The 15,165-nt window shown below is 38.0% G+C and overlaps 1 protein-coding gene across 4 annotated transcripts in view; it reads right to left on the bottom strand.

Annotated features, from left to right (window-relative positions):
* Positions 1-1,540: 1,540 nt before the first annotated feature.
* Positions 1,541-15,165, bottom strand: part of mctp1b (multiple C2 domains, transmembrane 1b) — a 31,514-nt gene continuing 17,889 nt past the window's right edge. For 2 of the 4 annotated variants that reach the window (XM_062413413.1, XM_062413416.1), the window contains exons 5-21: positions 14,296-14,419; positions 12,437-12,475; positions 11,665-11,829; positions 11,426-11,556; positions 10,797-10,983; positions 10,619-10,712; positions 10,407-10,509; positions 9,693-9,795; positions 8,953-9,054; positions 7,278-7,352; positions 6,225-6,344; positions 5,811-5,921; positions 4,964-5,017; positions 4,772-4,881; positions 4,337-4,446; positions 4,154-4,251; positions 1,541-3,630 (exon numbers count right to left, since the gene is read on the bottom strand). In XM_062413413.1, coding sequence (XP_062269397.1) covers positions 3,559-3,630; positions 4,154-4,251; positions 4,337-4,446; positions 4,772-4,881; positions 4,964-5,017; positions 5,811-5,921; positions 6,225-6,344; positions 7,278-7,352; positions 8,953-9,054; positions 9,693-9,795; positions 10,407-10,509; positions 10,619-10,712; positions 10,797-10,983; positions 11,426-11,556; positions 11,665-11,829; positions 12,437-12,475; positions 14,296-14,419 — 1,798 coding nt within the window. In that variant the 3' untranslated portion in view covers positions 1,541-3,558. Of the gene's footprint in view, positions 3,631-4,153; positions 4,252-4,336; positions 4,447-4,771; positions 4,882-4,963; positions 5,018-5,810; positions 5,922-6,224; positions 6,345-7,277; positions 7,353-8,952; positions 9,055-9,692; positions 9,796-10,406; positions 10,510-10,618; positions 10,713-10,796; positions 10,984-11,425; positions 11,557-11,664; positions 11,833-12,436; positions 12,476-14,295; positions 14,420-15,165 lie in introns of all 4 variants that reach the window. The other 2 variants (XM_062413414.1, XM_062413415.1) reach the window with 2 other exon arrangements.

The following is a 15,165-nucleotide window of genomic DNA, read 5'->3' as shown; positions in this document are numbered from 1 at the left end:
TCTGGTGGCTGCTCCAATACTCTTTACCTTGGTTTCGGGTGTTTGTCCAAAGAAGGACTGCCTTTCTGCCACAGGAACTCCAATTTAAACGGACCCCAGCTGATAACACTGTCAGCAGCAGGAGATGGTTTTTGTGTGTTTTCATAAATGAGCTAAGACCAAGGTTCTCACTCTTAGTCTGAAGTATATATATATTACTCATATAAAGTCATCGCGACCATTGGTCTTTCACCACGGAAATCTAATCAGTTCATCTGTGAGTCTAAGTGAATATCTGTGTCAAATTTACAATGATCATCTCAAGGCATTCTTAACATAATGCATTCACAAGGAAACTTTCTTTTTTACCTTTGGCCACCCAATTATTGGTAATGATATTCCCCTTGGAAATTCCTAACATATCAAATTCACTACAGTGTGACGTCATGTTATTTTGAACTTTTGACCTTCAACCAACAAAATCTAATCAAATCCTCTGGGAATCCAAGTACATTTTTATACAAAAATGTGTGATATTAAGATATAATTTTCAAGAAAAACTAACATAACTTGTGAGGCCATTGTAACCTTGAATTTTGGACACCAACATCAAATTTGTTAATCCTTGAGTCCAAAAGAATGCTTTAACCAAATGTAAAAGGATTCCCACCAGGTGATCTGGAAATATGGCTTTTAAAAGAATTGGACAGGCAACCCGAATGCCTCCCTCCACTGGCTGTTGTTGGCAAAGAGGAATAAAAACAGAACACATGCAGATTCTTCAATTTCACAGGCCCATTCCTGGACCAACCATATATAAATGTTTTAACTGCTCTTGTTTTTTGTTTTCCCTTTTTAAAAACCTGCTCTCACACATGCACTGCAACCCTGAACGCTTCCAGATATTTGCAGTATTTCTGGACACAAGTGTCCAACTCAGTTGAACTGGACATTTAATCAGCGTTTATTCCGCCAGCCTCAACGTCAGCCACTGTGTAAATGGAGTAGGTGTCTGGAGAAGGAGGAGAATAGTGGATGTTTGTTTATTTTGATTGTTTCTATCATTTCTCTACCCAGGCGTTTATCAGGGATTCTGAATCAAGAACTATCCTCAACATATTTTCTGTTTATCCACAAATTATCTCAGTTGTGGTCCACTGGTTGGTTTCTGGATATAAAATAATGAAGCTGTTAGATAATGTGGTCAAAGGGGCCCAACAACACATCTTTGCTCCGGGACCTTGGAAGTCAATCCGACCAGGGTTTTACAAGAATGAATTAGAGAATTAAATTGGAAAGTTACAAGCTGATGAAAGAGAGAGTGGCAAGAACATGTATTTACTCAGACATTAGGATTCATAATAATAAAATCAAACACGGAGCGGCGTTGATGTGTAGAAATATATTTTCTGAGATAAATGCTACACAGTTCTTACAGCTGGTCCTTCATTACAATCCCAGTAATTCGTCAACAGCAGCAGATTCCCATTGTAAACATAGTGTGTGCAACATGGCAGGAGAGAGGATTTTTTGCAGAGAGGAAACAGCACAACAGCTCCTCACCTGGAAGCTCAGGTGGACCTGGACGTCACATACAAGCAACACACATATTAGATGCACTTCACATTCAGCATCCATAAATGCACTTGCATATAGTTTCTGTTTGGTCATGCATAAACACTTTGACACACACAAATGATAGCATACACAGACATGCAGGAGATCAATTCCCAAAACCGTCCGGATGGGAACACAACTGACACTAGCTGTTGTGATTGTCCCGAACACTTCACACCAACACACAGTCACACTAATCAAACATTTGGCCCAAAGCAAAATAGGAAACAATGGAAAGTGAAAATAACGTGGCAGATGTGAGAATTACGCAAAAAGAAAATGTTGATAAAGAAAATAAACATAATTCTATATCTTTAAGTTATTTCCTGGAAAAACTGAATTTTCTGAATGACTGAATAAATCCTACATATGATTTAAACTGTCAACATAAAAGCAAATCAAACCAAGATATATACTTCAATAGGTTAGAAAAGGGTCCTACCAAGCCTATAGATGCACAATATGAATATTTGTGTCAATGGGTGAATGACAAAAAGCTCTACTGTAAAACAGCTAGAAAAGCTCTATATAATCAGACATATACAACAATGATGACGCCATATGCATTGATGGAAAGGTAGGATGTGTGCATCACTGCAAAAACAGTAAACAGGAAATCAATCAAAACCATAATTGGCTCTAGTAACTTTCCTCTGAACTCAATATGAAACTCTGATCCCTGCGGTGGTTGATCCCCTGTTGATTTACTATGGGTATACTGCTTATGTATGCAAAACCCTCCTTGTATGTGCATAGCAATCTGGTCTGGGTTGTAATGGAAGACGTTGGCTGAAATTTTTTATTATTTTATGTTGAAGCAACCTTGACTCAGGAGTGAGTCACTGGACCGTGCCCGCTGTGCCAGCAGTGTGAGAGATGTGTGACAGACAAAGTGCTGCATATGGATGAACTGTATTAATGTGGGTGTGAATGGGTGAATGGGAAAATGCCATTTCAGAATAATGTATTTTTACAATTGTTACTTTAATGTTGCAGCTGTGTAAAGTGGGTCAAATAGGGGGATTAGTCAAGCTTCATCTTAACCCAGCATAATAAAAAAATACACCATAATTTCTCTGTTTTTATATACATATATATTTGGCATTATTAATCTGAATCTGCAAGTGGTTTAAATGGAAACACTCAGTACAAGTACTTTAAATTTGCACTTAAGTACAGCACTTGAGTGACTTTGAGTTATTTTGCATCATGTGATCTCACAGCTGTCGATGGAGCTGCCTGACCCAAAAGAGAGAAGGATTTTAAATCGCAGAGTAGCACTCCTAAACTGGAACCCCAAAAATGGTGGAATGTCCCTTTCACTGCAACATCACCTAGAAGAAAATGATGTTACAGTGTTTGGGTTAAATGGGCAAAGTTAGCACCGAATCCTGTAGACAGGGATAATTTACAGTTTGCACTTTTACGATCAATGTTGTTGTGTGGATTTGACCAAATCAGACCTTGTGTTTCATGTGAGGAGTTATTTACTGAGTTAAATATATGGGTTTATGTGTATATACTGTCATAAATGGAATAACAGTGGCAGTAATAACATGCAGCTCTGTTTTTAAAATAACACTGAAAAATAAATAGAGTTAAAAAGACAAAAGGTAAAAACACAACTTAAACCTGAGATGCATTGATTCCATGCAACAGCAGCACATCTTCATATATGCATGTATATTCATAACATAAATTATTACCACACATAACGTCAGGTTTATATTATTACAACAAATTAAAGGGGGTAAAAAACATGCCTGGTTTTCTCAAAGCATCTCTCTTCAAGACTTAGATCAAAACTTAGAAAATAAATCAGTTTCTTTCCACACTAACAAAACATAACAACACTTTTCATTAACAAAATATAATATATAGATATGTAAATAACATAGTTTACACTGTTTACAGGGGAGTTTTCCAGCATTGAGGAGGACAGATGCTACGTGGATGTGACGGTTAGCTCAGGTTGGTCCTCCTACGTTTGTTGGGGCTTTGTCCAGGGTCGACCCTTAGCTCACGATACTGCATCTGTCCATCAACACACATAGTTATTATATATGACATTTTTTAATAGTGCATACTGAAGAATCAGTGTGTGAGCCTCTTGCTATTGTGAAGGTAGAGCTGGTTTGATTCACAGTTTTTCGTATAGCCTGGGACCACCAATAAATATGATTCATAGCAGATGACAAGAAAAACCTGAAGTTGACAAATCTGTTTTGTGTTTTCAGAATTAGATTTTTGCTGTGATTTTAAATAATAAGAATACAGTACACTGCTGTTTGAATGCACACTGCTTTTTGTATGATATCAGGAGGAAAAAAGGTTGGAAAGATTGTTATATCCTAGAGTGTATAAAATAGAAAATTTCTAAGTAACTAGCGACTAAAGCTAATAAATCTAATCTCTTCTTCTGTGGAGTGGAGGTAAAGTATAAAATAGTAAGTAGAAGTAATCGAGTGAATGTCACCATTGGCACTTAGGGAACTGCTCTGTAGGGTTTCACATATTTCACAAACTGCTACATCTATATGTCCCACAAGTTACTCACCACTTGAACATCGGAGGGGACTCTGGAGAGGAAGTCAAGAACCTCATTGTTGTCAATCAAGTACGGATTACGAAGCTTCTTGGTGAATTTATTCACACCTGCAGGAAAATCAGAAACAATTTTTCAGTACAAGTGCATCATGTCTACACTGGTAAACACTACTGGTGTGAAGTCTGGACTCACCCCATGCGAGCACAAGGTATCGAAGAGGTAGGAGGTAGAGAAGAACTGTGGCCAAACAAAAGGCAGTGATCGCCAACCAGCTTAGAAAAGGCACTGTCCAGTTAAAAGTGCTGCAGTGGAAGAACAAACACAAGGTTGTAATTGGTGTTTTTTCACTTATTTGTTGTTGTGTTTTTGCTAATATTGTTCTGTTTTTTTATTTGTGTTTATTTGTTGTGTTATCCCATTTTTGGTTGTGTATTTATTTGTTGTAATGTTTTATGTGTTGTGTTTTGTGAATTGCTGCTGTACGTTTTCCAATTGTTGTCGTGATTTGCTGTTGATTTCATTTTTTCTAAAACTGTGTGCTCATTGTTTAACTTCCTTAAGTTGCTTTTTCACTTAAGGAAACACTATAGTACTGGATTCACCATCATGGACTGCTATTTTACCCACTTCTTTATCCTCTCTCCATAAGACGCCGCCTCATCCAGAGCATTCTGCACACTGATGAACACGTCCTGGATGGCATATAGTTTATCCATGAAGCCCTTGGGCTCTGAGTCCTGATACCAACAAGGTAAACGTCAGTCGTTTTCCATTAAATTAAGTCTGACATGAGTGTACATCTGCTTTATTATGACATACCTTGTCTTCTTTATCCTCCTCTTCATCCTCCCATTCAAACATGGCCTCCATTGACTGAAAAGGGAATAATGAATAAATACACTTGATTGGTGATGTCGCTTTTTGATTTAATGATAGATAATTGTGATATACTGTATAACATATATCTGGATAATATCTTCAAATATTTCAATGTGACTGATAGGCTACACTGCCCTCTGTTGGACAACACCCTCTTTGTGATTTTATTTTATTGGGGCACTCTTTCATAACTATTTACTTAGTTCATTCAAAGAGCAAATGCTACATACTTGTATAACAATAAAACATATGCAATTATTTATTTAAAACACAGTACAGTGTATGCAAAAAAGATAACATTACAATTATTTTAGTCTTTATATTTGAATAGTTTTTGGTATTGAGAATTTTATTTACACAACAGCCATTGCCTCATATTTGTATTTTAGATTTAAAGGCAGGAAATCTGAGATATTGTTTGATTTATTTTATAATTTTAACGTATACACTTTTTAACTTGACATATATTGTGCAAGTCTCTATCCTTTCAGGGTGGCTTATCTTGTTCTCCACATTTTTCCTTTTCTCTTCCTTTTGCCCCTTCTCTTTTCTGTTCTTTCTTTTTACTCATTTCATACAGCTGTGAGTCTGAAGGTGTATAAGAATATTTTTCTGTACATCATTTATTAATTAATTGAATTCTTTTTTGTTATCCAAGAAGTCAGGAAGTCACAAATACGAATACTGGTTTTCAATTGATGAGCTGATATTTTCGTCTCTAATTCAATACAGAAATCACCAAAAGAGAGAGACACTCAAGTCGGTTCTATTTTCTTTGATTTCTCACCATGTCGCCTGTTTCCCTGCTTGAGGAAAAGATGTAGTTCCAGACCAGCAGCAGCAGCAAGGCCAGTGGCACCATGTACAGCTCAAAGTTCCACACAACCACCACAAATAGCTGGGAAAAAAGGAAAATGTGATATTGGGTGTTTCTCAATTCCCTTGACTTTCCCAGAGTTCCCCTCACCTGTGTGTCAGTTCGACACAGGTGTAAATGTCAAATGAACTCTCATGATTTAGATTTTTTCTCATAAAAAGTTATGTTGACAGGTAACAATGGCTGAAAAGGTCTTCAAAACCTCTTTTCTGGTATGTAATTACAATGCACTAACCCTGACACAGGAAAATGAGGAGACACAAATCAAGGTCATTAGAAGTACCCAACAAGTGTAAGTGAATCAGTATCAGTGTACTTTCATACCAAAAAGGAGATGATGCTCCTTGGTGCAGACTCCCACTCGAAGCAGCTGTTGATGTACGTCCCGTAGCTGATCAGGACCATGATGAACCGCTTCACGCGATTGAAATTCTGCTGGAGCAACTGAAAAGAGACAAAGGCCATATTTCTGTAGTTTTAGACTGTTATATTTAGCAGTGCCTCAAATATAATTCAGAAAATATTCTATACTTTTTTACTTTCAAGAAATCTCAAAATCCAAATAGTGAATGACCCCCTATTGCAACAATAACAGTGAGTATATAAACCAGATACATCTAGATATCTAAAAAAAACTTATGAACTTGTGAATTAAAGCCATTTATTTTCTATTAAAGCTTTTAAACCCTTTGAGGCAGAACTTGATAACATTCAACATGTTATGGCCTTGTAACAATATAGTTCAGTAAGGAACACTTTTACACCTCACTTTTACCACAGCCATGTTTGGACTCAGTACTAAAAGCATGGGGCTGGGGTGGAGGAGGTAAGATGCTGGCAACATGGTGTGAGTGGCAGTGTAGCCGAGCGGGTATCAGTGAGGAAGAAGTTGTATTTAAAGGTGCGCTTTGTTGAGAGAATGCGCTGTGATTGGTTAGTGACTAAGGAGCACCTATTAACCAGATCAGAAGCTGACATCTTATGACAGCTCAGCACATGACTCTGTGTCCTGCACGTATATTTTAAGTATATTTTGGATGTCTTTCATTGCCTTTAATTGATAAGAAGAAGAGCAAAGCTGTGAAAGGCAGACAGAGAGAAAGTGGGGTAGTACATTGCAGAAATGGCAACAGTTCGGAACTCGGGCCTCGTTGGGGCAGAAGCTCTACCAGGTGAGCTATACACTGGCCCTCAAGTCTTGTTTTTAAATTAGTTTGTTTGTCTTTTTTATCGCTTCTGATATTTTATCTGTTATCTCCCATTCTTTTAATTATTTATATTTGTGTCATTATTAGCTTGTCAGTCATCTGTAAAGAAAAGTCTCATCGTGACTTCTTCACTCATTTGATCATAATAATACAAGCAGTATGGATGTACCTGTTTGGAGACTTTTGGTTCTTCCTCGATATATTTCGGTTCTGCAGGGACCACAGTCTTCAAAGCAGCTTTGACCTGAGGACAAATAAAAACACACTGTCAGAGCAGGTCAAGTCGATGAGTTCAGGCTGTACACCTCCACCAACTGAACAAGTCCTAGTGATGACCCTGAAACATGATGTCACAGTTAAGTTCAACCTTATTACCTTTTGGATATAAAATGTCATCACATTATTATTTTGAGCTTTTAGACATTTGTGAAATCTTGGCCAAAAGCATTTATAAATGAGTCAGAGCGAACATTTGTGACTCTGCAGGGATTTCCTCCAGTCGTTCCTGAGGCCAGAAGCTTGTTCAGTGAAGTCACAGTGACTTTGGCTGCTAATCAACTAAATCTAATCAGGAAAAACTCACTAAACCAGCAGTAACTTATAAGCAAAAAAATATAGTGACATTTGCACATCATGTCTTGTGTGTTGTTTTGACATGACAGTTTTGTTTTAGTTCATAACTCTGGTAAACTGGGTGCTGGCTTTCTCAAGAGCCTTCCTTTCATTAATGAAAAACGTGCGGGATTCTTCCCTCAGACAAGTTCACAACAGCAACAAATCGTCCGCAGGATTCAGGTGGTGGTGCAGCAGGCAAAGGCAGGACCTGACATATTATCTTCACGGCAGAGATCATTTTTTGTTTTTGTTTATAGCACATTGCCACTTATCACCACAAACTCTCCTGACATCTTCCTCTGTGTCTTCAATGTGTAAATGGTAAATGGTCTGTATTTATATAGCACTTTTCTAATCTTGATGACCACTCAAAAAGGGTCAGGAAATTAATATCTTCAGAAACTCCGGAGGCTTTCACTCAGACATTTGTGCTCAATAATACACTTGTTCAGAGAAACTTTGACGTCAACAAAGACTCAGCACAGACATGTCAACATGTCTGATAGAGATCGAGCCAGAGAGTTCTTCAGACCTGGTATCAACATGTGTCTCTGGTGACCTGGTCACAAGTAGATAGCTCTGAGTTGGTCAGTTCACGCCCGACATTAGAATGTGTCTCTGCATGGGTCTCCAGTGACCTCTTATGGTCTGTAAATGGTCTGTATAGAGATCATATATAGCTTTTACAGTCTTGATGACCAATCAAAGCACTTTACAGAACAGTTTTGCCATCCACCTATTCACACAGTGCATCTATGAGAAGCACTCTATCATACATCATTCATGCAATGCTGGCACAGCCGTCAGCATTTCAGTATTCAGGTTATTGCCCAAGGACACTTCATCACAGGGAAACAGGAGACATGGATCGGACAGCCGATCTTCTGGTAAGTGGACGACCCATGATCACATTTAGTGGCAGACAGTGTTAATAATGTGGCAGTAGTCACAAATAAATACAAATATCTTTGTTTCACTATGAAACTGTAGTGGTTCAGAGTTCGACAGCTGACTAGGTCGACCTTAAAATGTGGACTGAACACATTTGCATTGACACAGCTTAAAGAATGTGGACACATGCGTCCAGCCCACTTCTGAGTGATGGGATTTAAAATCTAAGAGGTTCTAAAGAAAACTGAACCTAGAGCTGTCCACTTGTGATGGGATCACCTGAGACACATGTTAATACCAGGTCTCAGGCCTCATGCACAGCACAGACTGACACTCACAGTGTTGTAGACGACATCGATCACTAGGTAGATGACTCCTTTGGTTGGACCCGTCAGCTCCTTATTCTTTAATGTGTAGCTCTTGGGCTCACCGTTTCGTATCTGACAAAAATAAACTTAAAGTGTTAAATAGTTTCACCTGACTCTCTTCACTGTTTCAAACTACGTTTTGGGAGATATTGTATTTTATGCTCAGAGAAACAAACAACAGGTCTGTTAAAGATTAGTATTAACTGAAGTATTTAGAAACATTTTATTGCTGTTTCACATGATGTGCCTGAATTTAACAGTTATCATGAAGAAAAAAACATTAATTAAATAAAAAATAACATAACATATCACATGTTATAGTGATAATAATAGTGATCAAATATCTAAAATAAAAGTGAATTCATGAGACTTAAAATACATTTTTTGGGTGTTTTTTTTTTTTTCTTAAAATCTCTTCTACCATACAAATACAAAATTGACACATGCACAAAACAGATATACACTGACAGGCAACCAAATTATAACTTGATTAAAATTGCATATTTCTCTAGCTTTGGAGAAAATATTCTAAGAACAGACAACTCAACAACATGCAGTATATAACACAGAGGTCTAGTCATTTTGGGATATTTTAATGTGGAAAAGTTAGTGATTAAAGCTTTTAAATGAATCGTTGGACACTAATATATTTGCATTTTTGTTAGTTTTTACACAGATGTACTAAGATATCCTGTGTCTCTTGCACTCACATGCAATAAGGGAATGGCAACTTTTCCCAGGAAGTCAGCGCTCCTGTCTCTGTCCTCATCAAACACTGTCAGCTCCAACAATGAGTGAATGTCTTTCACATTACTGAGGAATAGACAGAGAAATAATGAAGGTTAAGCAGATAAATGATGCATCACACTAAACTAGGAATTGTTAACATCCACTAAAACCATTTTTTTCCTGTTCATTCCTTTATTTAAAGACTCAGTGTAGAGACATCTAGTGGTGAAGTTGCAGCTGAATACCCCTCCCCTCACCCTCCCCTTCCAAACAAGAAAGAGAACCTGTGGAAACCTTCAGTTGTCATAACAACTAAAAAGGTGTTTAGTTTGTCCAGTCTGGGCTACTGTAAAAAAAAAGGCACTATCCTTAGAAAGGACCCGCTCCCTGTGTTAATATTAAGTATTTAAATATAAAGAAATTAAAAAAAAAATGTTTTAAAGAAAACAACAATTCATACAGTTTAGACCAGTGAAACATCAATAGAACCATTTCATATTCAATTCCTGCCAATAGATTCCTTTCACCTAAGTCTTGGACCTTTAAATCGGATCTACATTTCAAATGAATTCTGTATCCCTGTTCCCTATCTCTAATTTTTGTGCTTCTGTAGGTATGTCATTTCAGGGCTTATGCAAAAACACAGGGTTGTCTGGTAACAGGTTAATAGAAACAGCCAACTGATGGTCACTCACAAGGTGAAGACTTTATTCCACTCTGGATTTAGGTTCTTGTAAACAGTGTGTGTCTGTAGTCTGTCGTTATTCAGCTCCAGCACACAGAAAGGGTCACTCTTACCTGCGGAAACAATGAGTATAATATTTAGTGTGGCAGTATTGTAGCACTTTAAAGTACATTTTGAGCAATTATACCTATGTTCATGAATGAGAGGAGGCAACATGTTTACCAGTTACATCTGCAGCCATGAGACCTTCTGCTCTCATCACCTTGATCTGCACTAAACCAACATCTTTCAAGTTAGAGAAGGACTGCCGCAAACCCTGGAGAAGGAAAGAAGGCACTAAATGTCACACTCTGACATCTTTCATGATGTTTTAATCATGAGACATTTGAATGCTGCCTACGTATCGTTCGAGTATCTCCCTGTGTTCCTGTGGGTCGTCCAGCGGTGCGACGGACAAGTCAGAGATGGAGACGTGGGCCGAGGCGGTAAGCGTGACCAGCAGCACAATGTGGCCCCGGGACTCTTCCAGTGGCACCTCCAGGTGATGGGTTTGCTCTTTAGCCAGAGCAGAGAGGTCCAGCTGGCAGCTGGGTAACAAACACAATCTCATAATTTCAGATTAAAAGTATAGGCAAGAAATAACATAACAGGGACAAGAGGAGGATGTAGCAGAGAGGGGAAAACGACCTCAGAATGCATTTAACAAACCAGGAAGGAAAACAGCTAATGCAACTACGTATACATATAGCTGTGTTATCATACTATTGAATAACTAATGTAAATTCACCAGAGAAAGTATTAACGAATATTATAATTCACTAATAATATTATAACTAATAATTACAGAAATTTAACAAAAAAGGTCAGAAAACTTTTATTAATAAATTGATTAAGTAGAATTAGTTTTAATTGGGAGAATCCTACAGACATTTTGTAAGACTGATACATAAATGTTTTAAAGAGCAGTGCTCCGTCACCTGTGGACTCACATTAGTGGAGCAGAGCACTGATACAGAAAGCAAGACTGACCGTCCAATGAAGTCATCTCTCCTGCCGGTGTCCCTGTCCCACACAGTGATCTCCAACACTCCTCCTTTCTCGTCAAACAGATGCATATCAAACTGCTCCCTCCACTGCGGACTCAGGGTCTTTGGCACACACTAAACACACACACACACACGCACACACAAAGCAACAGACAAAAAAGGTAAGGATGTGCTCAAATTATAAAAATAAAAAAAGCACCACAGAGATCACAGTGGACAAACCTTGCTCCTGTACTTTTGGTGCCCCAGTCTGAACTTGACGTATGGGTCACTCAGGCCATTGGGGTCCATGGGAGTCAGGTTCCGACCTTCGATTAAAGAAATGCTGACAATCCCTCGCCAGAGTTGTGATTTCCGATGCATCTCTGAGAGACGCATTGACTGCTGCTGCTGGTCCGCACACACAAACACACACAACCAAACACCAACACAAAATTAATTTTTGACTTAATATATATATATATATATAACTTAACAGGAAAGAAAGTCAGCATGCTGGACCATGCTCTTCATGTGTCAGCTTGATTTGAAAGGTGAAGATTTTCAGATCTGTAATTGTGGCTTTAAATTTATCCGGAACTGTTGCCAGATAGTCCCGAATTTAGACACTAACATCAATATCTCTTGACAATATCAGGCTTTGCATGCACACACAAACTAACTCTATAACTATAGATTTATCCTCGAGCTTCATTTATAGACTGTATGATAATCATGTTAACATTTTGTGCAAACTTTGAAGAACAGGGCCCTGGTTCCGGGCAGTGGAGGGAAATGGTAGCGGCAAAAACAATTCATACTTAGGGATCAATACACATGTTGATGAATTGTACAGTGCAACATGGTAAAACAAAACAAACAAACAGTCAAACAAGGCTCTAGAGTTCTGCACACAAAAACAACTAACATTGACATGCCCATAAGTGATGGGCATGAACACTTCAGGGCAGGTGGTAAAAAGCTACGGCCGCTTACAAGAATGATGACGACTTACCTTAGTGGATCGTTTCCAGGACTTCCTGAGCAGCATAGTCTGAATATACATTAACATATATTATTTCAACTAACTCCTGTAGGGTGGGAAAATTCTAATGGTTCAGCTAGAGGGCTACAAATATTTGTGGTACAACATGGAAACAAGAGAAAAGTCAGCATTCTCTTTCTTTAAAATTCTGTAGTACAATATAAGGAGCTAAATCGAGTGATGAGCAGGATTCACGCTCCATAAATAAAGCATCAGATTGTAACACTGAAGAATCCTCTCTACCAACTGAATATTCATCATTATAGCCTCACTGGTGGCTCATTAGTTTGAATGGGACTTTAAAGAGAACAAGCTCTCTTGTTTTTGAAGCTACCTGGTCTTCATCCCTACGTCGCTCTCTGTCATTTCTGTTTATGTCTCTCCTCCTCTCTGACTGGAGGTGCAGCACAGACAAGATTGGTCATATGATTAATTTATATACTGAATAAAAAATGAATGGGACAGGCTGTGTTTAATCTTAGTGCTGGGGACACATGGAAACCAGCTCTCTCTGATACCAATTAAGGACAAAAGATATTTGTAGAAAGTAAAAACACAAACTTTGAAATGTAATCACTCCTTAATATATCAAGTTTAAAGCTGCTATGATAAAAAATCCTGGTATTAAAAGATGTTAAATATCCTAAATCTTACTACATACACTTTAACCTGATTAATCTGTATGGTATAGAAGCAACACAACATCCTCAGAAAAAAAGCCTATGTAAAAATGTTAAACATAATTTAATTAGATAATAGTATTCTACTCGTACAATGCATCGAGTATATACCGTAAGCACCTGTGAGCATTCACACGAAATTGTGTTTTTAAATGGTATTTGGTTAATTTCTGTCTAAATATATATACTTCAGGTTGTGGGGCTCAAGCCAAATGAGAGTGAATGTAACTCCTTCAACTTTGGGCAATCGCAGGACCTGAGGCTGCTCAGGTCCAATCAGAAAACTAACTAATACTAAACATAGGAAGATGTAAAGATTAACCGAACTTGATAAATGAGACTGTTTCAATTAGATAGCAATAAGCACATTTTCTCTCTACGGGAAAAAGCTCTTCACTAGGCTGAGGGGTAAAGCAGGGAGGGGTCAGTCAGGACGCAGCTATAGGAAGTCACTAAGAGCCTAATCGCCACTACACTCACTTTATTCACATAAGGCCTCCACCGATACGTCTTAACCTCTCTCTGCTGCAGGAAAAAATGAAAATTTTTATTGCCTGAAAAAACTAAGGTCCTTACAGACTCATAGTGTCTGTTTTCATGCAACATGGAGGTAGAATGTAATTTGAACATTTACTCAAGTACTGTACTAAGTATACTTCTTATTTAGTAAACCCTTTTTTTTACGGAAATGCTTTACTTTTTACACAACTGCAAATATTTGACAGAATAAGAAGTTACTTTACAAAGGAAGATTTTGCATGTGAAAGGTAACGTCTTCAAGCAGCATAATTTTTTGTAAGACCAAATGCAGCTTCATCAGTTGCATCTTTCAAATTTAAATTAGTTGTAAGATGGAATGAACTATAATATACTGTAGAAGTTTGATGTGGTCATGCAGTATTCGGCATTTCATGAGGACAGCCACATTACAAGAGTCAAACATAAAGTTAAAGCTGAGTCTTCAGCAGTACTGCGTCAACCACTGCATGTGTTTGTGTGTGTACACTTGGTAGTTAGGCTAGATTGAGGTTGGATCACCTTGGACGACCTCCTCTAAAGGGTTTTGATGTGGTAGTTTAGTTCAACACTATAGTGAGGTTACTGTGTGATAAAACCCAGCTAAGCACATAATACAATATATATTCCTACCATTGAGTCTCGTCGCTCCTCTATGGGACTGTCTTTAGGCGTCAGGGTGACAGCGAGCTCCACGGTGCCCAGATCCTGATCGGGATACTGTGGGTCCTTCAGCACCAGAGTTACAGGTATCGACCTGTAGCACACAGATATGATTCATGATAAACTATACTCCCTACCCTGTTAAAGAAGGAGTTCAACGCTCAGACACTTTGGTGTAAGATGAGAATAAATAAGTTAAACGTTAAATAACACTATATTCTGTTCAGAGCAAACAATTCAATATTTTATCTAAACAAGGTTACAAAGTGCTTCAGACAAAAGTCCATGGCTTATAAAAAAAGATAAAAAAAAGACCTGTTCAGTCCAATTTAAGAACCAACACATAACATAATAAGGTTGAGACCTTAAGTTTGTAGAGAAACCAAACAGTTCCTACAATGAGCAGCACTTTGGCAACTGTGGAGAGGAACAACTCCCTCGTTAACTGGAAGAAACCTCTGGCAGAACCAGACTCAGTGTGTGCGGCTGACTGGACCAGCTTATTGTGATCTGTGGAGTATTGATGGTTCAATATGTAACCTATGTAACCAACTAGCCACCAATAAGAGGCATACCATTGAATTGTCAACATAAAATGAAATAAAACATTTTTTTGCAAATATATTTGTCCAGTTGCCCAACCTTACTGTGTTGGGTTGCCATGAAACCGCATTGAAAAAACAATCCCAAAACTACAGCATTGAGCAATGAGACCACATTTTACAGCAAGACACTATAGTCCGGATCTTCAGACTTTTCAGTCCAGTCCAAACTAAAATAACGGGTGTAAAAGGTGTTGTTCCAGATTGAACTTTGGTCAGGCCAAGAACATTGTGAAAT

The sequence above is a fragment of the Platichthys flesus genome, chromosome 19 (assembly GCF_949316205.1).
Source record: "Platichthys flesus chromosome 19, fPlaFle2.1, whole genome shotgun sequence".
NCBI classification, from domain to species: Eukaryota; Metazoa; Chordata; class Actinopteri; order Pleuronectiformes; family Pleuronectidae; genus Platichthys; species Platichthys flesus.
This window is presented reverse-complemented; position numbering and strand designations above follow the sequence as displayed.